Here is a 24,222-nt window from a genome sequence, read left to right as displayed (position 1 = left end):
CCATCACTGGGTGGAGAAACTGTTCCCTCCTAGTTTCTCTTTCCAAAACTTGCTTGTTAACCAGACCAACACGAATGAACGATGCAACAGCTCAACAAAATCACCATCCACCCCCTCTACAGACATTGATGAACCCAAGATGAGCCACAGAAGGCAGATCTACCTGAGAGCTCTGAAAGAGGTTCAGCATGCTGAGCGAATGCTAAAGAAGGAGACCCTGGCGAAGAGAATTATCAGGCATGAGCAGCCTGTAAATGGAGCAAACTCTGAAAATACTGACCAGAGTGAGACTGCGGGACAGATGTGCATTTGGAACGAGAGGGACATCAGCAAACTACGGGCTGGGTTTGCAGAAGTGGAGAAGGACAGATGGACACTAAGGCAACAGCTCAGTTGTACAGAGGACCAGCTTAAGGCAGAACATGAGCAAAGGATGAAGCTGCAAGGCCTGGTGGAGAAGCTTGAGGAGCAGTTAAGCCTTTCCAAAAAAATGGCTACACGTCAGGCCCTCGTGATTAATGATCTGAAGTCTGAGAGCCAAAAAATTAATGCTCAGTTACATAAGCTGACTATACAGGTCAGGGAAAAGGAAGTAGAGGCAGACATGTGGAGGACAACCCTGAGAAAAGCGAAAGAGGACATGCAGCAGATCACACAGGAGCGCTCCAATCTCGTGTGGGAACTGGAAAGAGTGCAAGCGCGATGGAAGTCTGATGGAGACAGGCTGGAAAAAGCAGCTCAGATAGAAAATGAGGCTGTGCTCCTGAGGCTTCAGAGGGAGGTGGAGCAGACCCGCGCTGACCTGCATGCTGAGAGAGAGAGTCACGCACGGAGCCGCGCGGCCCTCGACCTCCTACGCAGACACTTCAGCAGCCAATAATTAGTTGCAGCAATATTTAAAATGTAGCCTCCTTAATCCTTAAAATGGATAGATAAAAAAAAAAAAAAACGAATGTTACCACACAATAAGTGCCACGGTTTCTTTTATTTTCAATATGCCTCCACATTTGCTTTTTTTTTTTTAAATAAAACTTTATGTACATATATAATCCTCTCCCACAGTGGAAACAAAACTCAAAATGTGTGAAAAATGAGTGAAAAGCATAGCAAACATTTATCAGTCAAACTGCAAATAATAAAAGGCATATATATATATATTATATATATATATATATATATATATATATATATATATATATATATATATATATATAAATATATATAAATATATATATATATATATATATATCAAATATTTCACATACTACTTTTAAACTCTTTGTCAGAGATCAGTATCACTGCATGGAGAATCTGAAGGCTCAAAGCTTAAATGAGCTTAAAAGACAAAAACCTCCTTTAAAACCCTGTCAGCGGAATAATCACATTTGGCCAAACACCCATTTTTGTACTTTTTGGTATCAAATGACAAGTGATTTTACACATGGTGCAGTGTATAAGAGCAAGAAAGGCAGCTCAGAAGGTTTTTCCCCTTTACCCCCCTAAATACTTACAATAAAGCACAAATCTACATGCACAAGTTATGCTTTTCAAATCATTTGTGTCTGCTGAAGAGCTGACTGAAACGATGTCAAAGCACAAGAACACATTGACATTCGGATTGATCCATTAAAAACCTTTTAGAGTGTGGCTCATTTACACAAGCACGGCGAGTGCTCTCCTCACACTCGGGACAGTCTCTGTACCCATTAGCAAACTGCAAAAATTAAACTGTTTCCCTTGTAGGTCCTTTTCAGCATTACAAAGACCACAACTTTGGTGTTGTAAAGTCTTATTTTAGCTTGCATAATTCAAGCTACTGCCCCACATCCATAATAACAACAGAAACACTTGACAATAAATTGTGATTTGTTACTTAGTGCATTAGGCATCATGAACAGTTTTTTATTCATCTAGGTTAATGTTAATTATTAATAAATATGCCATTGTTCATTATTTATGTGTAAACTAATGTTAATTTATGCAACTGTATTGAAATAATTATATTATTCTTTTTTTACATTAACAAAGATTAACCAATGCTAGTTCATGACACCAAATGCTTAATGAAATAAACCTGATACCAGAAAAATTCTATTGAAGCAAAGCGGGGGGAAAAACAGCACTTAGGAATTTAAAATCTGAGGTATATGAGAAAAGGAACTTGTGCAAATAGAGTACATAAAATATATTCAACTTAAGGTATAAAGACTAATGGTGGAACCTTTCAGTAGAATCCTGTTCTGCATTTCATCTAAAACTTCCAAGAGATACTGAAAGGTGCGATCCAATGGAGAACCCAATTCTAAGTCTAGTCAGGCATCGTAAGATATACCGTGTTACCACAGCTTTGGCTCATTCAAGTTTGACAGTGCAGGACACGAAGAACTGTGTTAAATGGTCTTTCCTATTGAATCCATCTTTTAAAGGCTTTTAATTGGCTTGTCTAAGCTGTCCATCAAAATGCAGTATGAGGAATGACATGACATGCCCCAGCTCTAGCATTTCACATCCTTTCAATGTTACAGTGTGTGTGGAAGTTATGTCTTGCACTGTAATTGTGTACCATGTATTTCACCTTCACTGAAGTCTATGAACCCTGAATTCATTGCATTTTTTATCTAGACTGAGAAAACTTATATTAAGGAGTATGTTTTTTTTTATAATTTTAAAGCAGTTTAAATAAAACTAGTCCTCCTAATGTGTTAACCCAAGCAAAAGCAGAATAATACTACAAATCCAATGTTATAGATAAATATAAATGTAATAGAAGACCCAGAATGACCAAGCTATTTAAATAAGGCACCCAGTTAAAATGGAAATTGAGTGCAGCATCCAACATGACCACCAAACTCCACAGCTGTTTTTTCAAAGATAAAGGTTTCGCTTGACCACATGACATTTTCTGGCTTTTTAAATGCTTTAACGTCCCTTGACTAGTTTAAATGCGAGAATGTGTTTGTGAACTTAAATAAGGCCTCATAATGTCCTATATTTATGACCTAACGTTTTACAATATTTGGTTGTCTTGTGCTAAGAGTATGAACTGGCACTAATGGCCAACCTGGAGCAAAGCTACCAGATTTAGTGCAAATATGCAGAGCCATTCATTGTACCAATATACTTGTTCTAACTTTTAAAAATGTTAAAAAGCCATGAGCAGGCTTTAGATATACTTCTCATTCACAAGAATTTGGATACATTTTTTAATCTAAGATTTACCGCCTGAAGGTAAATCAATTGTACTTCCTTTTTTCTAAGGGCAGTGCTAAAATATATATATAGGTTTAAATGGAGTGCTTGGGTTCTACTTGCTCCTCCCGCAGCAGAAACCCTGCTCGCCCCAACTAAAGGGACAGACATGTGTTTGCACATTCTGCCAGCATTTCTCCACCTGTTTCAGAAGTTAGATGTACATATATTTAGTCCAAGTGATTTCTTTCTTTGACTTATTTAGCTGTCCCTCCCATCCAATTCTCACACACATAATCAAACCACATCACTAGGCGAGCGCCCCGTTTCTACACTCCACGTTTTCCATTAGGACTCCTCTGCAGGTGCAGGCCGTTTGATGTCCCGGATCTGCTTAATGAGATAGTTCTTCTCATCGCAGAACTGCTCGTCTTCTGAACGGTCCGTTTGAAAGTGGCTCAGGAAGTCCACCAACTTGGACTGATTCTTGATGAGGATGTCCAGCACAGGCTGTGTCTTATTGGGGTTGGCCACAAACACCTGAGAGGACACAAGAAACCCGTAAAAGTCACTGAATCTCCATTCATGCGGTCCCTAGTAACTGACCCTGACCTGTTTACATTCAAAAAGGGAGGGGCAGAACTGGGACAGGAGACCGGTCAGCTGTTGAGTGCGGAAAGTAATTGGAGTAGACGGAGGGAAAAGCAGACAAGCAAAGTGCCAAACTCAAATATATTAAAGTTGCATGAAATGCTGTGCATTTAAACACATACCTTAAAGACATGGAAGGCTTCAAATTGAATGTTGCGGCTGTTGTCTCTCAACATGTTCATCATCAGCTTTAGGTTCTCAGCTCGACTGATGTATTTGGTCATGACTGTGAAGTTGTGTCTGTCCAGTAGTAGTTCTCCCAAAAGCTGGATATCATTAGTCAGTCAGTAATAACACACTTAAGCGCAACAACAAATGGTACGAATATGTGGTAAGAATAAAACAAAACCACCAAACATATTGCTGCTTTTGTGAAACCAAATAAGGTTTGTCATGAATGAAATTTCAATGTAAGCCAAGGGCTTCAACTAACATTCTTTCATCCAAGCAACTTAAAGGAAAAGTTCTCATCAAAATGAAAATTGTCATCATTTACTCACCCTCGAGTTGTTTCAAACCTGTAAGAATTTATTTCTTCTGCTGAATACAAAATATATTTTGAAGAATGTTGGTAACCAGACAGTTGATGTACCCCATTTAGACTAGGCAGAATTTCTGAAAATGTGCTTATTTAAAGTGCTGGAGGCATTTTGTGATTATTTATATTGTACAACATTTCTAGGGGTATTAAGAGGTGCTGAATCCAAATCTGCTGTATATGAAGCTCAAAAATGTCCCAAAATGCCTCAAAATTGAGAAATTCAAAATGGCCGCCACCACCAGGCTTAAATCTATTTTTCAGTATATCTTTTTGAGTAAACAAGGTTCAAACATGAAATAAATGTGCTTTTGTAAGTTTTCCTACATGGGCAATTCAATGCCATATTCAGATTTGAGATGTAATGTGAAGAAACTGCTTAGATATTGCAAAAATAGTTGTTTTTAACTATGAACTATTATTAACTAATTAATAATTAAGTTATTATTATTAATATTATCAGGCTACTTTTACTTAGTTTGTATTTTGTTTTGAGGTCAAATGTGTCAAATGTGCTGTAATGCACTCCCCCACCTTTGCCCTCCCCAATATCACCCCACCCCTCCCCCGAGCTTAGCCTTTCTCACACTTCTCAGAACGGCTGATCGGAAACATAAGACAGCAGGTAAAGTCATTTCCAGTGTATATTTTCATAATGTGACATGTTTTCATAATGTGACATGTTTTCATAAACATCCCAAGGGGATCAATAACGTTTCTATCTATATATCTATCTATCTATCTATCTATGTAGTTTAAATAATTGCAGTATATATTTTAGCATTTTTGATCACTAAAAGAAGCCTATTAGTGCGATTAGCTAGATGACATCAAAGTCAGTAAACTTAACACACTTGCTTTTACACTGACTGATTGGAGGAAAAACTTTAAATTTATTTCATTTAAAGGTGCTCTAAGTGATGTTTGGGTGACGTCACTTCTTGTTGACGCTTAAAGTATTGTGAAACAAAACGGAGGCTAGCTAGACCCTCCCTCCTCCTCATCCGCACACTAACTCCCCAAACCCCACCCCAAATCCTTCTTGTCGGTTATTGGCTGGAACAGTTTGTTATTTTTCATGGTGCGGGTTAGCCCAGTTTGTTTTTGTTGCTGTTTGTGGAGCCTGTGGTGTCTGCAGAGACCACGTTTTTTTACAGTGTGTTCAGGGGACAGGTAGCTACGGATAGTGAGGAGATGTTTGCTGTATGTGACAAAAAATGTTTTGGCCTAAAAAACGTGTGACATCGCTTAGAGCACCTTTAATTTATTTAAATGTAAATCTCGTTGGGTATTGTTCTACTTGAACCATTCAATCCCTTTTAGTAATCCTTCATGATTTATTTATTTTTTTTCTATTGAAAGGCTTCCCACGGCCCACCTACAATACCTCCGTGGCCCAAGTTACCAATAGATACCAAACGAAGTTCATCTGCATCCACCCCAACTCTGCAAAATGTTACTCTAAGGAGCAAAATACCTCCAATAGATTGGAAGCAGTGTATCTTTTGCCAACAAGATCAGAAAAATAAACTACATCTCATACAAGAAATTTAATTTCTCCACAAACGGCAACAAAAACAAACTGGGCTCACCCGCACCATGAAAAATAACAAACTGTTCCAGCCAATAACCGACAAGAAGGATTTGGGGTGGGGTTTGGGGAGTTAGTGTGCGGATGAGGAGGAGGGAGGGTCTAGCTAGTCTCCGTTTTGTTTGACAATAGTTCTTATTCGATCTACGTCATCAATGTTCGCGGCGGCCATGTTGTTGACATAGAAACCACGGCAACTGTCAATCTGTCAATTGACAAGCGAGGTAGCGTCGGTATTATCCATGGCATTATCGCTGTATTTTTTTTTTTTAAACAGCGCGATGGTGTGTTATGTAATACACGGCTGTTCTAACAACAGCAATAAGAACCCCGGAGTTAGTTTTTATGCGATACTGACTGTCAGAAAACGTGAAGGGAAGGAAACAGAGGAGTTGAGCCAGCGCAGGAGAGACTTGTGGCTAGCTTGGATAAATATAGGCTAAACTTTCAGCTAACTCCCCACAGCAAAGTCTGTTCCCATCATTTTACCACATGTTAGGGGGGATTGGGGGGGATGTAAAAAAAAAATATTGCATGACAATAAGTGTATTGTGATTGTCAAAACATTTTAGTAACTAAACAGAATTTTTTTAGGTTTAGTGACAACATGTTGCAATGTTTACATGGTACAATTTCTGGTAAGCTAACGTTACGCTTTTTTTTATTATTTCAATTCAATTCAATTCAATTATTGTGATTTGATTTAATATTGACTCATTTGGATAAATATTAGGTAGGCTACATAAGATAGGCGTTCATTTTTCTCAAGAAAAAAACAACTCACCTAATGCTGTAAACATACAGAGAGAGATATAATGCGTTTTATAATAACAACTTTATTTAATGATATAAGTAAAAATATAATAAATATGTAATATAGTACACATACTTAGCTAAATTCTCTCTATAGCTCTTTTTTTTCTAGCCAACTAACGTGCTATAGCCTATATTATGGTCATCAAATGGCTTTCCTGAGGTAAATGTTATGTGACATAATTGTTCTCCAACTGTTTTATTGACCCCTTTGTTTGATTGATTGGTCGATATTATGAATGAGGAATATACATTTCGGTAAGTTGTACTGAATCTTTCAGTGTTCATTCGTGTTTATTTACTAGCTAGAGATGATCGGTTCACGGGCCGCTAGGGATCTGTCGCGTCACATTTACAAGCGCCAAAACTGTGTTTATTGTTTGAATTTCGTAATAAAAGTGACAGAATCTGAGAGCTGAGATTTTTTTTATTATCATAAGTCTCCGTGTCCTCTTTGCTTCGCGATTTTTCTGTGCGTGAGAAAATCTATGTGGGGCGTGAGAGCGTGTGAAAAGTGTCAATTGCGTGTGTCTCACGGTGAATGCGTGAGAGTTGGCAGCATAAGTTACGGCTGGCAATAAGGACGGATCTTTCTTTACTTAAGACTAGTGGGTCTATTTGATATGGGTCCACACCAATCAAGCTTATCTTCTCTTGATACCGAAGAGATGAAGCCATTAGGCTACTGCTCCCCTCAACTCAAATCTGCGTGCGGCTATGGGCAGGACAGATGTCATGTCAACAATATGGCCGCGGTTAGCTACTTCCGGTGTTTGCGATTAAGGCCTATACTTTAAGCGTCAACAAGAAGTGACGTCACCCAAACATCACTTAGAGCACCTTTAAATGAAATAAATTTAAAGTTTTTCCTCCAATCAGTCAGTGTAAAAGCAAGTGTGTTAAGTTTACTGACTTTGATGTCATCTAGCTAATCGCACTAATAGGCTTCTTTTAGTGATCAAAAATGCTAAAATATATACTGCAATTATTTAAACTACATAGATAGATAGATAGATAGATATATAGATAGAAACGTTATTGATCCCCTTGGGATGTTTATGAAACCATGTCACATTATGAAAATATACACTGGACATGACTTTACCTGTTAGCTGTCTTATGTTTCCGATCAGCCGTTCTGAGAAGTGTGAGAAAGGCTAAGCTCGGGGGAGGGGTGGGGTGATATTGGGGAGGGCAAAGGTGGGGGAGTGCATTACAGCACATTTGACCTCAAAACAAAATACAAACTACTGGTAAGTAAAAGTAGCCTGATAATATTAATAATAATAACTTAATTATTAATTAGTTAATAATAGTTCATAGTTAAAAACAACTATTTTTGCAATATCTAAGCAGTTTCTTCACATTACATCTCAAATCTGAATATGGCATTGAATTGCCCAAGTAGGAAAACTTACAAAAGCACATTTATTTCATGTTTGAACCTTGTTTACTCAAAAAGATATACTGAAAAATAGATTTAAGCCTGGTGGTGGCGGCCATTTAGAATTTCTCAATTTTGAGGCATTTTGGGACATTTTTTAGCTTCATATACAGCAGATTTGGATTCAGCACCTCTTAATACCCCTAGAAATGTTGTACAATATAAATAATCACAAAATGCCTTCGGGGTTCTGATTTTGTGAAAATTGACCCTGTCTAATTGACTTCCATAGTAGAAAAAAATATATACTGTCAATGGGGTACATCAACTGTCTGGTTACCAACATTCTTCAAAATGTATTTTGTGTTCAGCAGAAATAAATTCTTACAGGTTTGAAACAACTTGAGGGTGAGTAAATGACAGAATTTTAATTCTCTGCCTCAAGGGTTGGAATACCATTACAGCCTTAAATAATTGAAAGCAACTCTGTGAAAATAGTGGTTTACTCTCACCTTCAGAGACTGGCGCTTGGTGACATAGTTCTCAGAATGCAGCAGCTTTTCATACTCCGTGAACACCTGAAAACAAATGATTTATCATAATATTTCTCCATGTAGTAGAGCAGCTAAAATCACTTATATACAAAAGCACTGGCACATGAAATATCGAGTAACAAGAATCACTCACTCTGTCATAATTTGTCTCCAAGAAATCTGCACACATGATCTTGTGTCTTGTCAGGAGATCCTAAAAACAAAGTCTTAAGGTAAATACACTTATGTCATACAAGGTAAAGGCAAGGTAAAAAAAAAAGAACATTCTGTCATACAAATTCAGGCATGCATCTTTAAGCTTCTGTTTAACATATTTTATGTGCTTTATTGTTGATCAATGTTTATATATGAATAAAAGCATAAAGTAAATCTGTTAATCATATAAAGCGATTGCATCTCTTCAGAAGACTTTGATTAAACAGCTTGATTATTATGGATTACTTTAACCATCACTTTATGTACTTTTTGAAGCATGAACATATTGATCACATAGATGCTCAATGGATTGACAAAAATGGGAATGTGTTAAGAATGACATGGGTGAGAAAATGATGACAGAACTTTTACTTTAGGTTCAGTCATCTAACCCTCTAAGTTAAATGGGAAAAAAGACTAAATACTACAGTGGCTTCTGTCAAAAAAAATTGCGAGAAATAGTTTGGGTTACACTTTAAGGTGTCATTGTTAGTGTAATTATATTTTTAAGTACTGTGTAATATTAAGTAACTACATGTACTTACTATAGGGTTAGGGTAGGATTAGGATTTGGTTGAGGGCTATTTGAATGTAATTATGCAAAATTTACTGTTATTACTATGGTAAGTACATGTAACATGGAACAAAGACACTGTAAAATAAAGTGTTATCATAGTTTGTTATTGCAAGAAATGTCAGTGTGCAAGATTTTTCAATTTTTTTCACTTCATAATAGATAATGTTTACAAACCTACCAGTAACTTTCAGGTGTGATGTGCATTTTTTTATGGTTTTATTTATTTTAATTGGTAAAACTTTTTTTGAATCATTTTTATGACATCACTAAATGATGGTTAAGCGATAAATTATCACTTTTCTGCAATTTTTTTTAGTGTACTGTAGCATTTTTCATGTTCCTAAGACAAAGACAAAGTTTACAAGAGAAAAACCCACAAAATGGATGATGCTTTGTGTACATGTCATACCTTAAAAGAGGCAAAAGCATCAGAGGCAATGTCGAAGGTAGACAGCTCCACATAGCGAAAGAAGCAGAAGAAATCCTCCGAGAACAGAAGGATTCGGGCCAGAGGTTCATGACGCAGACATTCCCTCAGCATCATGCCACAGTTAAGGGCCACTTCTGGGGTTTCATAGCTGCTTTCAAAAGTCAGATTTTTTTTAAATTGTTACTTTTCTTACATGCAAGACCCACACTTGTTTGTATGCATTTACATTAGTGGACAAAAGGGATGTCTGGTCTAGGAAAATTTACACCATTTATTCAAATATTATAAACAATTTGTTAAAGATTTTGTAAGCATATTGCATAGTTGTGCAGACAATTTTTGTCCAGACTGTCATACAAAGAAATAAGCACATGCAAAAACAAGAGAGAACTAAAGAAATAATAATATAATAACCGATTATGTTTTAGTCATTGTAAGCTTTTTTTCCTATGAACTTTGTTTCTCTAAGCATTTTGTTTTTGCATTGTAAAATAAAACCTGTAGCTTGCTTTTTTTGCCCATTCATTTTGAACACTGAGTTGTTTGTTGTTCTCTCAGTTTTTATTTTTTTATTTTTTTATATATATATATAAATTGATGGATTGTAGGGTCATTAAAAACAAAAAAAACATTTTGTCCGCTGCTGTATAAAACATTACCCAAAATAACCCCCCCCCCCCAAAAAAGTCACTACAGTGTCAATAACTAGATATGTTTGTACTGTGAAAGCTAAACCCTCATTGGCAGCTCAGCCACGTGGACAGGATATGGGAAAATTATGGTCCTAAAATAACCATACAACCACAGACTCCCATAACATCAATTGGAAAAGCCAGGCTAATCAATGGCTTCCGAAAGTGTTGATCCATGACTCTGCCCTGGGGTCTGGAAACTCACCCTTTCAGCAGCATAAAGAGGATCTGAGAGTGGGAAGAGATGTACTCCACAGTCGGGGTGCGAGCGCCAATCTGCCGACGTACAATGTTGCTAAACAGATGCACCACATCCTTCTTTCCCTTTGGTGAACAACGTATTATAAATCAAAGAGAGCAAACAGCAAATGTGTGGTTAGTGCACAGAGCAATATATCTTCCAGCAGGACGGAAGTAGTTGTAATCCAAACATTTCAAATGGAATGATATGCACCTCAAAATCAATCCTCTGTAGATTTGCTATGAGTGAAATGAGGAGGTTGGTGTTGTAGAGCTCTTGAGCTAGTTGGGCCACTGCCTCAGTCTGAGGCTCCTTGTCTCCGGTGCCAGACAGCACCTCTTTCAACGATGCAAGATTTTTTGATACTTCCTCAGCAACCTACAGGAAAAACAGTGAGTTTTTCAGACTCAGTCACAGACCAAGGTTTGCTGAAACATTTGCATCTTAACAAAACAAAAAAGGGATTGACCTTTTCACATTTCTTGCTTTCAGATGATTCCAGCTTCTCCAAGTATGCCACATTCTCCTTCAGACTCTTCACGATCTCTGCAGGGCTCTTCTGAGACTTCCCGAAGGGGAATGGCATGGTTTTAGCTGGGATGCGTGTTGGACTTCAAAGGACAAACGGAAAAGTTTCACCTTTAAATTAAACGAAACAAAAAAAAGTGAACAGAATTAACAATGAGTAAAGAATAAACTAAAAATATGAGTCATTATAATGGTCAAAAGGACAACCCTGAAAAGACAGGCATTTTCAAAGCAGCCAAAATCATAATTTTAACCATTTCGTTTATACACTTCAGTTGAAACACACAAAGGAAACTGCCTGTACTGTTATTACTGCTAACACAACAACTGTACAACAATAAAAACACGTTAAGAGGACAGTCTCTGTCAAGAGTGCTCTGACATACTAAAAACAACATGTATTGTGGATTAATTTGCATTACACTAATATTATTTACAGACTATAAGCCTTATGACTGTTTATTTATTAGTATTTTTCTTATTGTTGCGCAAGTAATAAACCAAACATGTTATGAAACGCCTTCTAAACTTGCTTAACACTAACAAGTACAAGTAAAGATTTCATCACAATGTGAAAGCATGACACAAAAGAGGAAAACATTTACTAAACGAGTCACTTCTATGAGCAACTAGGGCAATTTGTTCAACTTGAAAAACAGCTAATACCCCGATGAGCTAAGCTAACCGCCACCCAGCACTTATCGATCAACACTTCTCAGGAACTCAATATTACTCAGTCACTTTACTGAGTAGTGTGCCACCCTATACAGCCTTATCATGTAACGTTACCCATAAAAACAAACATCTGTAACACGGGGGGGGAATAAAATCCACTTCTTTTCAATCTTTCAGCAGGCTGGACATGTAACTTAGCCATGTAGCTCGCTGCTAACCGACTTCTTTCAAGCATGGCCAAATGAGCACGAAGAATAACCCAAACCAGGAAACTAACCACTTAGATAACTTATTTAGTAACCTTTTCTATTGATGTAATCTGTCAGGGTGGGTTTTAGTCACACGGTTCCTCTAAATTTCCTGTTAGACGCAGTTAGAGCTGAACCTTTCAACTTTCCAATGACATTTTTGACAGTTGGTCAAGTCGCGAACATTATAAGCTGATCCTTTATCGTGAACAGAAAAAAATTATCGAGAAACTAATTTTGAATATTTGAAAACAACAAATCAACATAAAAATGAGTTACAAAATGGGTACTTAAAGTGCGATGTAGAGAGAAAGAGAGAGAAAACAACATGTCAGGCTAAGTGGATGTGTGTTAGCAGGAGGTGGAAGGAAGGCAGAGACACTCACCGCGTTCACCACTCAAAACGTCCACTTTAAAATCCAAACAACGAGACGAGAAGAGTCGTTAGATCGAGCTGTAAATCCAGTTCAAACTATAACGAACTAAATATTTATCTCCCCAAAAGGAGATAATTATTGAGTTAGTAACTGCGAATAATTTAGGAGTGGTTTGTTGCTCGTACACTTCTGCCGCTTTACTTTATCAGGGAAGTTGAAGAGAGTTTTCGAACGCCCCCTTTTTAATTGACGCCAACTCTGACCAATCAGAACTCGAGACGGAGGCGCACACCCTGACCAGAAATCGAACTGAATGGAGATGAACTGAGTGAGGCAACAAAACCTCTGAAAGCAGAACTGGATTATGGACCAGGGCTGCGTTTCTCGAAAGCAGTAAGACCGTAGAACTACTGCCACCAATGGTCTCTATCAACTTAGCTCACGATGCTTTTTGAGCAATGCAGCCCAGGTTGTGATGGGAGAAACGAGTATTTTCGAAACTTCGAATCAAGTGAACCGAGTGATGAACATGATGAATCATTGTCTCGAAACGCAACACGCTGGTGACCCCTGCTGGTCAGAACAGTGCAAATGCAGCGAAAACTCATAAAAACGCCTTTTACAAATCAGTTGCAAATGTTTTATTGAAGGTGTAATCAATTAAATGCATAAAAAAACTAAAAACTAATACTATTAAATGAAGTGTGTTTATGATATGTGATATTTTATTAATTTGTAGGGCTTGTTTGGTTCGTTTCATGAATAACTTATTATTCAGGTTAATCAGACCAATAAGAGACTTTAAAATACAAATCTTCCTTTTTCGTATACAAATGTGTCATTAAATGTTTACAAATGTATAAAATTGATCCAAGATCAGGTAAAACTCCTATAAAGACACTGGTCCATGGGTTCATGACATCCCCCCATAATAATTTGTTTCGAAACAAGAAACAAGGGTTCCCATGGGTTGATTCGCAAGGGTTTCGAAGCTTCACGAAGCGTGTTTCGAAAGCGTGCATTTACTAGAACCAGGCCAGTGTTGGGAGGGAGCTCGCCTGCATCTCTGCATAGAATTGATGTATAGATTTCTCCTTGCTTAACCGAGATTTGAGTTGCATTCCAGACTGTGTTAAGTGACAATGGTTTTCCAAAGTACTCCTGATCCCATGTGGCTGTATTTAACACAGTAGCATGATGGTTTCTTATGCAAACCCATCTGAGGGCTCAAAGGTCACGCACATTCAAGAGAGGTCTCCTGCCTTGACCTGCACAAACTGAGATTTCTCTGGATTCCCTGATTCTTTTCACAATGTTATGTAAGGTAGACTGTGAAAGACCTAAATTCTTTGCAATCTTGCATGGAGAAATGTGATTTTTGAATGGTTTGACTGACAACTCTTTCATGAAATTTGGCACAAAATGGTGAGCCAGGACACATCTTTGCTTGCAAAGACTGAAATGCTCCTTTACCAAATCACAATACCCTCACCTATTACCAATTCACCTGCTTATTGTGGACTGTTTCAAAATGATTTAACATGGATATTCTATAATCTTTTCACTTTTTTTTTTTTTTTGCCTCTGTCCCAACTTTTTTGGAGTGTGTTGCAGCCACCAAAATCAGAATTGGTTTTCAGAATTTGGTCAGTGAAAACATTGGAAATCTTTTCTTTGTACTTTTTTCAGTTAAAAACATTTTGAAGGGACTTACAGATTCTTGATTTTATTACACATTACAAAATATTCCAACTTTTCTGGAAATGGAGTTATATATACACACACATAAAACTAGACAAATAAATAATGTATGTACACAATAGACAAGATCTACCAAATATATACAAAAAAATACTAATAGAATTATGCAAGGGAATGTGGAGTGTGTGAAGAAAAAATATTTACCAAAAGGATAAAGGTATCTGTGGTGCGCATGGGCCTCAAAAAGAGGGATATGTGACTGAGCACATTTTTTTTAATACTAGAAATGTAGTTGATTGAATTCAGGTTGATTGGGACACTTTTTCCCAGTTATCTCAATGGAAAAATGTGTCCCAATCCAGGGATTTTCAAAGTGGAGTCCGGGGAGTCCAACTTAAATATCTCTAAAATTGTCAGTGCCATTGTTTTGTCTCAAGATGCACATAAAAGTTTATAAAAGCTATACTTAAATGTCCTAATTAAACTAAGGCCTGATCCTGTCTTAATCTAAGCCCTGTCTGTGAAACCAGGCCTAAACTAGATTAAAATAAATTATTAATATAAAATTTGTTTCAAATTAAGTAAATAAACAAAAACAAAAATAATACATATAACAATACATTACTACAGTGAGTAGAATATAATAATGTAGGCTAACTGAAACTAATTTTAGATTAATAATATTATTTTCTGTGTGTAAATTGGGTGTTCATAAAAGACGGACGCATTATAAATTTGCACAGGGATGATCATATTTGGGTTAATATTGGGTTAATATGTCATGCTTAATATGTATGTGTAAATACTTAAATTTTATAAAAATGTTATCCACACACCATCCGCATTTTGTCAGTCCATTACGCAATTCATCTGTATATTTGCTCGTCTAGGCCTATTCCTCAAGCTATCTTGACGGTGACCACAGTAGGCTACGTAAGGGGCGTGCGCGTATGCCTTCAATGTCGGACAAACATGCTTTTTGCAGTGCGCGACGTCACTTGAACGCCTCGCAATGGTGAGAGGCAGAACTTGCAAGCAGAAGCACTCAAAGCTCAGCGAGAGGAAGAGCGAGAACACGCGCTCGCAGCCACTATAAATCTGTCCCCATTCAACACAGCAGCGGTAAGAGCTCACGATATGTCACTAAGACACTGCAATGTACAGTTTACAGTCAGGAAAGCAACGGGGTGAGTGGAACAATTGTCGGAACTAGCTTCGTCTTTTTGCTGCGATATGTAAATACCTTTCGTATGGCGGGTCTCCCCATGTGAAGCGGGCAAATTGATCCCGCAGCGAACAATGTATTATAAAAACCAAATTATGGCTTACATTCACCCCAGAAGTTCAGATTCAAATATTTGCTCACAGTTTTTCCTCATCAGTATTGTTTTAGCCACCGTATGATGTGGGCCTTTATGGGCTACACTTATACAGATATACACATCTTTGTATAATTTGAAGTGGACCCCAGATTTGACTTAGTCTTATATTAGTTCATATTCACTGGAAAGTAAAAGAGTTTTGTTAAAAGCGAAACAAGAGCTTTGTCGTGGGCCTGTATATCCTCCTCCTCCCTTATTTGTGAAAACGGTGTGAGGGATGCCGTGTTTTTCCTAGTGTGTTTTAGAGGGGTTCGTTGAGACTTTGGGCAGGTTGTATCAGCTGTTCTGTGGATACAGAGTGTCGCGCGGTGTTGCGTTGCTGCTGTTTATGTTGCAGCGCGAGAGCAGCTTCTCGGCTATCATGGCAGCGGATGAGCTTCTCTGTTGTGCGAAGGCGGGTAAAGCCATCGCGACTCTGAACAACACGCCATCCATCTCAAAACACGATACGAATGATGGCTAGATAATCGTACCAGCGAAATCTCGATATTTTTCAGTTTTGGGTGAAACTGATGAGTTAGTCGTCTCGCGCTGGGGCTGTTTTGTGAACTCGGTCAGAGCTGCCTATTGGCAATGCAGTGTTTCGAATACGCCACCCATGTACTTTTCCTACATTATTGTAATGCCAATAAAATGGTGTAGTCACCACAAGGTTGTATTAACAGGTTTTGTGTGTCGTATGCTCGCACGGTTTGTCCGTTTTTCCTTCATCGAGAGATTTGTTTTCCACAAGGGATAAACTTGTTGACATATGTACTTAAACCATACAGTCTACTACACCATGCTTATAGTAAGATCTCAGTTCATCGGGTTTTAAGTACTTAAATAAGGGGGTTTCAAACTTTTTGGACCCCCAAATACAATTATCCCCATTGCGAGGGGACCCCCTCCTAAAATATAAAGGCAACTATGTCTTCATGTATATAAACATACATTTATTTAACACAATTTTAACCGTAGCATTATATAGACATCATTTTGTTTTATATTTCCAATAATATGAAAATGTATTAATATGAGCTTTGATATTCGATTTTTAGTAGTAATTTCTGTAGAACGCAGAATGAAACAATTATATACATTTTGCTAAATGTGTTAAATTGTCTTAAACATCTAATTAGTACAGCACTAAAAAATATGTTTTGTGTGTAATTTTTTCTTTTCTTTTATATTTTCTATTTAAAGTTCTAAATTGAAAAGATTTTGGAAAACTGATTCTGTTTATTTCTTCTATAAGTGTTTTTTTTATGTAGATGTAATATTTAAATGATTATTCGTGAGAATATTTGCAATATACCTTTTTATATTATCCATCAAACATGTTCATACTAGACATTTGGATGAAGTTTAAGTCATGCGGGTCATGTATTTCCTTTTTGGGGAAATTTCAAAGCAAACAAATTAGTTTAATAACTGAGTTGCATAAGCAAACTAACTACAACCATCTGTCTAAACTATATTTTTCTCTCATATAGAGAGTGATTCAATAACAGATGTAGGAGTTTCAAAAATAACCAAAAAAGCAAACAACCAAACATGCATTTAACCATCTGTTGCTCTATATACTTACACAAAGCGTAGAAAGTTATTTCTTCAGATCTGAACCACAAAAATGATCTTTGCTCTTCCTACCTGTACACTGCAGGGCAATTGCGATGTTTTTTTTTGTTTTGTTTCTGTCTTCAAAACAGAGGAGAGGTGGAGTGTGTGAAAACTGGTCATGTCAGGACAGAGAAAAGGAGCTTCCGCACGTCTTCGAAAATGTGCCTTCTGTAGAACCAACCGAGATAAAGAGTGTGGACAGTTACTGGTGTCAGAGAACCACAGGGTGGCAGCTCATCACAAGTGCATGGTATGTTAGCTGTCCACTAGCTTAGCTTTCTTCTATATTTGTAAAAAGGGATGAAAACAGCTACATTTATTTGCCTAGTTTCACAAAACTGATCTTGTGTTGTGACTATAACATCTGTTATATATACAAATAAATATAAAAAGTATATATTTTGACACATTGCATGTCTAACATTTGACTTGTGATTGTTTTACTCAGCTTTTCTCATCGGCATTGGTCACATCTCACTCGGAGAGTGAAAACATTGGAGGCTTTTCTGTTGAAGATGTGAAGAAGGAGATAAAAAGAGGAAATAAACTAGTAAGCTCTCATAAAATTCAGTTGTTCCTTTAGGCTGAAAATAGAGAGCAAACATACAGCTTTTCTATCTCACCTGCTGATTTCCTGTTCAGATGTGCACTTCCTGTCATCGGCCCGGGGCGACCATCGGCTGTGATGTAAAGACATGTAGGCGGACGTATCACTATTATTGCGCTCTATGGGACAAGGCACAGACCAAGGAGAATCCCTCTCAAGGCATCTACCTGTAAGCATATTGACAATGCTGCTTATCGCAGAACTCCATATGTTTTATAACTATGTGAGACTTTTTTTCTTTTCTTTTTTCCCGAAAATTAGTGTTTACTGTCGCAAACACAGAGATGCCTCTCAAGATGGCAGTGATGGTAACTAGTTGTCTCTACGTCCTTTAATGTTGGGCACTAACCTGCTTGTGGACTATTGCGTTTATCATCGATTTGCTCTTATTCCAGATGAACAGGAAGTTCCAGCCAATGACTCGGATTCATCTCCACCGAGGAGCAGGGGAAGAGGGCGTTTCGAGAAAAGCAGAATCAGAGGTGTGTCGCGCGGACAGTCAGATGACACTCGATCCACCTCGTCACAAGGCAATGATGATACAGAGAGCTCCTCACATGTAAGCCACTTTATCTACTTTTTTTCTTCTTAATAACCCAATTTATTTTGACTTGATACAAGCTTCAGAACATCAATGGTTGGCATGTGTTAATTTGTCATGTGCTTGTGTGTGGCACAGCGAGACCGGTCCCCTCTGAGAGGCAGCCCCAGTGATTCAGGCCTTCGCTGTGGCTTCTGTCATGCCGGTGAAGAAGAGAATGAAACGCGGGGTGTGCTTCACTCGGACAATGCCAAGAAGGTGGCTGCCCACTACAAATGCATGGTGAGGCTTCTTCAATCCTGAAAAACAATGGATCATATTTAAATTGCTCCTATTATGCTTTTTCGAATATTACCTTTCATGCAGTGAGTAATATAGATGTTTGTGAATGTAAAAGATCTGCAAAGATTTAAAGATCAAAGTGCACAGCAAATAAAGTTATTGCTAGGGTTGTGCCGATAGTCGATAGTATCGTGTATTGACGATAGTCAGAGATATTGCCAATGCCTTTGACTATATCAAGGTGATAATTGGCTGGTTTTCCCATTAATGTATTCAATTAATATTATTAATAGTAGTAGTAGTAATATAGTTGTTGTTATTATTATCAGTCTAGAATTATCAAATTAATATTAGGACGTACAATTCATTCCCTAATTTCATAACGACATCAGCACATAACCATACTGCGAAACCGACACGCGCATATGATGATTAAGGACTCCTCAATGAAAGTTCACAAATTGTCAAGAGTGCTTGTTATAAAAGAGACGCATCATTTGTATACAGTTGTTGTTTGAGCCAAAGCAAAAACGGCATCGTTGTTCATCAGCATTTTGTTTTGTTTCCATAGCGCATTAACAAAATATTTGGTAACACTTTATTTTACAGTGTCATTGTTACACATGTTACATGTAGTTACTATAGTAATAACTATAAATTATGCATAATTGCATGAAACTAACCCTAAACCAAATCAAACCCTAATCCTAACCCTTTACTAAGTACATGTAGTTACTTAATATTACTCAGTACTTAAATGTATAATTACAGTGTAACAACGGCACCTTAAAATAGTGTAACCAAATATTTGAATGCCACAAATAACAATACAAATTATTATTAATAACATTATTATTACTAAACTTATATAGGCCTAATAACAGTCTTTATGTCCGAACACAGAACAATAATCAGTCATCGATGAAAATCTTAAACTTAAAACAAGAATATTCAGCCACTGAATTAAGATAATTGATGTACTGTCATCAGCACTGAGGTAGATTCAGCTCTCGTCGCGTCTGAGAGAATAAATGCGATGTCCAGCATCAGATTCCGAAAGCTCCGTTTCTCTTTCACTTTAACTTTTAGGGAAAAATTGACTGGTTAGACTCCTTCACCGGCATAACTCTCGTGCAATGTATGCAAATTGCATGCGTTATATCCACAGGCTCGCCTTATGGGTGAAATATTTCAATGCGACGTGACTTTATTTCTTCAATATGATAGAAAGATGACCATTTTTCCGCAATAATAAAACAAAGTAAATAATTAAATAAATGAGTAAATGATCAAATAAGTAAACTATTGCATCCCGGTCGAACAAACCATTTTCAGACTCAATTGAGGGGATGTGCAATGTATATTATTAGAAAATGTAAGTGTTTTTTATTTTATTTTTAGCTTTGTAGCCTGTTGTAGGAAAGCTCAAAAACAAAATTAGGAACCTTTAAACAACACCCTTTTCTTTTTCTTTTTTTTAATAAAAAATGTATCTTTGTATTTTTAAACAAAATACTCAAGATATTTAGTACTGAAAAAGCATTTTACTCCATGTTATTTTTAGATTTATTTTAGGTTTGGAAAAGTTTGATTCAGCCTGTTCCGTTAAAACGTCTTTTATTTTCTCTGTTTTTGTCACAGCTTTTTTCTTCGGGTACCGTCCAGCTAACTACCACCTCGCGTGCTGAATTTGGGAACTTTGACATTAAAACGGTTATCCAGGAAATCAAAAGAGGAAAAAGAATGGTGAAATTTTCTAAATTTAATTCAATGTAGAATTACTAAACTATATTGCTGACTGATAAGAATGTGAACTAAATATAGGTTTACACCATGTCAGTAGAAAATCTTTTTTTTCTTTTTTTTGGTATGATTTGGTTATTATATTAATTCAAAGTCAGCTAATGTATTTTTGGTCATTTCAGAAATGCACACTTTGTGCCCAGCTTGGAGCCACCATTGGATGTGAGATAAAAGCCTGCGTGAAAACCTACCATTATCACTGTGGCCTGGAAGACAAGGCCAAATACATAGAGAATATGGCTAGAGGCATTTACAAGTATGTTCTAACTATTGACTGCTTGTTTTCCTTATTATACAAATATAAATAGCCTGGTAATATAATTTTGGCCAGAATAAGATTTGACTCTTGTTCCAAATGGTTCTTACATTCTGTATACACACTGAAACCATCAGGACAGTGAACAAGGGCTGGGTGATATGGACAAAAATAAATCATATCTCTGTATTTTATTTATTTATTTGAATGGCAATTCACAATATACTATATCTTCTACTTTTTCTTTTCTTTTTGGGTTTAAAAAAATAAATAAAAATATTTTAAGAAATGCTGTTTCACATCCTTTATAATTGTGAAACTTTTAAAGGATGTGAAAGTATACAGAGATATGATTTATCCAAGTGGATGCTGCACATTGGTGGTGGTTGAGGAGATTCCCCCTTCTATGTAAAGCGCTTTGAGTGCCGAGAAAAGCGCTATATAAATGTAATGAATTATTATTATTATTATTATTATTATTATTATTATTATTATTATCCTACCCAATGTTGTCCTACAAACAATATTCATATTGAAGGCTATGAAAACAAATCTAGTGAAATGTAACCATGTAGGCTATACTATATATATTATGTGCCAAAAAGGGTTTAAATCACAATACATTCTTACATTGTAACAACATTAAAATATTAAAACAAAAAAATGCTTTTTAAAGCAGAAGTTAAAATCACTAAATTAAAAAATCAAATCAAATCAAAAGCACAATCTAAATGTTAACTGGTAAGAGAAACACACATTCAACTGAGCTTAGTAATTATATTAGCCTTCATTTGATTACCCCATGAAAGTAGTCACTTTACAGTTGCAGTCCTGCTATCATAAAAATACACTTGTAGGTTTATAATTCTACATATGGCACATTTAATGTCCAACAACAAATATTTTACTATTCAGAATTCTTGCGCTCCATCTGTTTGGCGCATTCGTGCGGTGGCGGCGTGATTTCACTGAAGTCTGTGAAGTTTAGCAGAGACTTGCTTGCATAACACAGTCCCCTTCTGACAGCAAAATAGGAAAATGTGCTTGTCGTTCTAACATTTACAGATGGAGAATATACCTGTGAAATGTAAGTTATGCACTGAGGAAAACACCACATCTCAAACGCAATAAACAGCACAGGTGTCTGTCAGAGCATCAAGCCGATTTAAACTACACGTGTTAACTATTGTTAACACGGCCCTTGATATAAAGCATGTCTCATGTTTAGGACAAATTGGATTATGCACTTTCCCCACAGCAGCTCATTCTGTTGTCTGCTATTTTTTCAATACGCTCCTAATATCAAACTACTGTATGTCGATATAAACTGAATTGCCTCAGTCTATATCATTTATTAAAAATATATCGATACCACCCAGCCCTACAGTGATGACGTGTGCTGTTGTATTGCAGTATAACAAGAACTTTTATGTTGTTTTCACCAGGCTTTATTGTAAGAATCACAGTGGAAATGAGGAAAGGGATGAGGAAGATGAAGAAAGGGAGAGTCGCAGTAGAGAGAAAGCTGCTATTGACAACAGAGCAGATCCTCCATCGCAGGTTAATGGCAACTAGGTGAGACTCTTCGATGTTCTTGATACAGTGTGATTTGTTCAGTCTGTCATGACAGAATTTGTGTTTGATAATTATCGGTGGACATAATTATATGTGATCGGTGGACATGACAAAGATTGAAGTACTGTCTTTTTTCAGGAGGTGAATGAAGATGGAAGACATGATACGATGGGGGATAAAAGAAATATTTTTGTATAATGCTCAATTAGAAACTAGGGGCCAGCTCACAATAGTTTTCGTCTCTTTGACAGTATTTCATGGACATTGAGAATGTAAGTTCAATATCAAATGATATCGATATGTTACTGCAGTGTAAACCATAACTTAGCTGGATAGGTTTTATTTAAACATGGTATATTAATGCTTAAAACCATATGATTGGATGGCTGGAACAGTGTCATCTGTTTGTGCTTGCACCTCCAGTTTCCTCTTTGGACCCACTCTGAAAACGACTGCCCCCGTCGACTGTTTATAGTGCATCTCCTCCAAACCATGACGTTTAATAAGCCTTTCAAAGTAATTCTCCTTCATGAAACTGTCTTTACCTCTTTTTTCTCTCTTGCAACATGTATTATATTTTATTACTGTATTATACTCATGAGTAATATTGGATATCTGTGGTTTTCTTTATAGTATAGGTCAGGATTAAAGAACATTGGCTAGCATGCACTTTTCTTTACTCCGTCTCACATGGTGGTCTTTCTTTTTTTCTGTATATGCACATATTCCACATGCATCTCTAAATAATTAGGCACTGAATGCTTTGTGTTTTCTGTTGTCCATTTGGTGGCAACAATTCAAAATAAGAGTCCTTCTGAAAGGCAGATGCTTTCAAGCACACTTGAAGATATTGTTTGGAGGTTGAAATATGAATCCTGAAAATGAAATGTTTATACTTTTATTTAATACTAAATATATTATAGAATATATTATAATGATTAGTTTTAGGTGCTTTAATGAGTTGGATTTCTTTTCAGGATGCAGTAGTCACACTTATTACTCCAGTCTGTGTGTGGCCTGGTAAACGCTACATTATGGAGACTAAATGTCCACCAAGATAGCAATATCCAAAATCCTTGTCCCTGTGGGGAATTTTTTTTTCTTTGGTCCCCTTGAGGAAAAGAGCTTATAAATCATACAAAGTGATGTTTTTTGAAAATGTAAAAATGCATAAAGTGTTCTGTGATGGGTAGGTTTAGGGGATGGAATACAGTTTTTACAGTATAAAAAAAAAACATTGTCTATGGAAAGTCCCCATAACACATGAAAACACAATGTGTATGTGTGAGGAGAGTCTTCTGTGATGCATAGTTTCAAGTCTTTACTACATTATTAAACTCTTGAGCATTTCCACTGTTACTGCTCAGAAAGAACACACAGTCCATTGAACAGTTATTAATAGATTTTTTGTTTACTTTATTTTGAGAAATCCCTGCTACAGTGTTATTACATTTAAGTACCGAGTAATGTTAATGAACATGTACTTACTATAGGGTTAGGATTACGGTTTGGATTATGGTTAGTTGCATGAAATATACTTAAATTTACTGTACTTACTGTTTACTACTAATTATACTTGCCTCTTTTTTTCGTCACACTTAACTACACTTTTGGCGCACTGATAATATTAAATGAACGATCACGTGTTAGGTGGCCTATGTAAATGAATGTAATACCTGGATAATAAATTAATAAAATAAACATTAACATAGTTGTAAAACATCCCACCCTGCAAAAACTCATTTCCGGGCGAAGGCATTTCCCCCGGAAATGAGTTTTTGCAGGGTGGG

The 24,222-nt window shown here is 36.7% G+C and overlaps 2 protein-coding genes across 9 annotated transcripts; one reads left to right on the top strand and one right to left on the bottom strand.

Moving 5' to 3' along the window:
• Positions 1–966: 966 nt before the first annotated feature.
• Positions 967–17,529, bottom strand: cab39l1 (calcium binding protein 39, like 1). 5 transcript variants are annotated; one of them, XM_082178634.1, is made up of 9 exons: positions 17,399–17,529; positions 11,325–11,494; positions 11,069–11,233; positions 10,820–10,938; positions 9,902–10,073; positions 8,854–8,913; positions 8,679–8,744; positions 3,963–4,106; positions 967–3,729 (listed from the first exon to the last, which is right to left on the bottom strand). In XM_082178634.1, the coding sequence occupies exons 2-9, from the start codon at positions 11,439–11,441 to the stop codon at positions 3,538–3,540; spliced, it is 1,035 nt and encodes a 344-aa protein (XP_082034760.1). In that variant the 5' UTR covers positions 11,442–11,494; positions 17,399–17,529; the 3' UTR covers positions 967–3,537. The 5 variants fall into 5 exon arrangements, with proteins under 5 accessions (XP_082034760.1, XP_082034761.1, XP_082034759.1 ...); XM_082178635.1 differs by having other exon boundaries at positions 17,337–17,443; XM_082178633.1 differs by lacking the exon at positions 17,399–17,529 and adding an exon at positions 12,693–12,911.
• On the top strand, positions 15,165–23,111 carry phf6 (PHD finger protein 6). Of its 4 annotated transcripts, XR_014208378.1 has the most exons (12): positions 15,247–15,506; positions 17,458–17,618; positions 17,817–17,918; positions 18,011–18,144; positions 18,237–18,283; positions 18,371–18,534; positions 18,655–18,798; positions 20,440–20,544; positions 20,724–20,857; positions 22,303–22,432; positions 22,571–22,704; positions 22,856–23,111. XR_014208378.1 is itself a non-coding variant. In XM_082178630.1 (11 exons), exons 2-10 carry the CDS (start codon positions 17,487–17,489, stop codon positions 22,430–22,432), a joined length of 1,092 nt encoding a protein of 363 aa, XP_082034756.1. In that variant the 5' UTR covers positions 15,177–15,571; positions 17,458–17,486; the 3' UTR covers positions 22,571–23,111. The 4 variants fall into 4 exon arrangements, 3 of the variants coding, with proteins under 3 accessions (XP_082034757.1, XP_082034756.1, XP_082034755.1); XM_082178630.1 differs by having other exon boundaries at positions 15,177–15,571; positions 22,571–23,111; XM_082178629.1 differs by having other exon boundaries at positions 22,571–23,111.
• The last annotated feature ends 1,111 nt before the right edge of the window (positions 23,112–24,222 follow it).

Source organism: Leuciscus leuciscus, assembly GCF_965113295.1.
Source record: "Leuciscus leuciscus genome assembly, chromosome: 8".
In the NCBI taxonomy this organism is placed as follows: domain Eukaryota; kingdom Metazoa; phylum Chordata; class Actinopteri; order Cypriniformes; family Leuciscidae; genus Leuciscus; species Leuciscus leuciscus.
The sequence above is the reverse complement of the archived record's forward strand: the minus strand, read 5'-3'. Positions and strand labels throughout refer to the sequence as shown.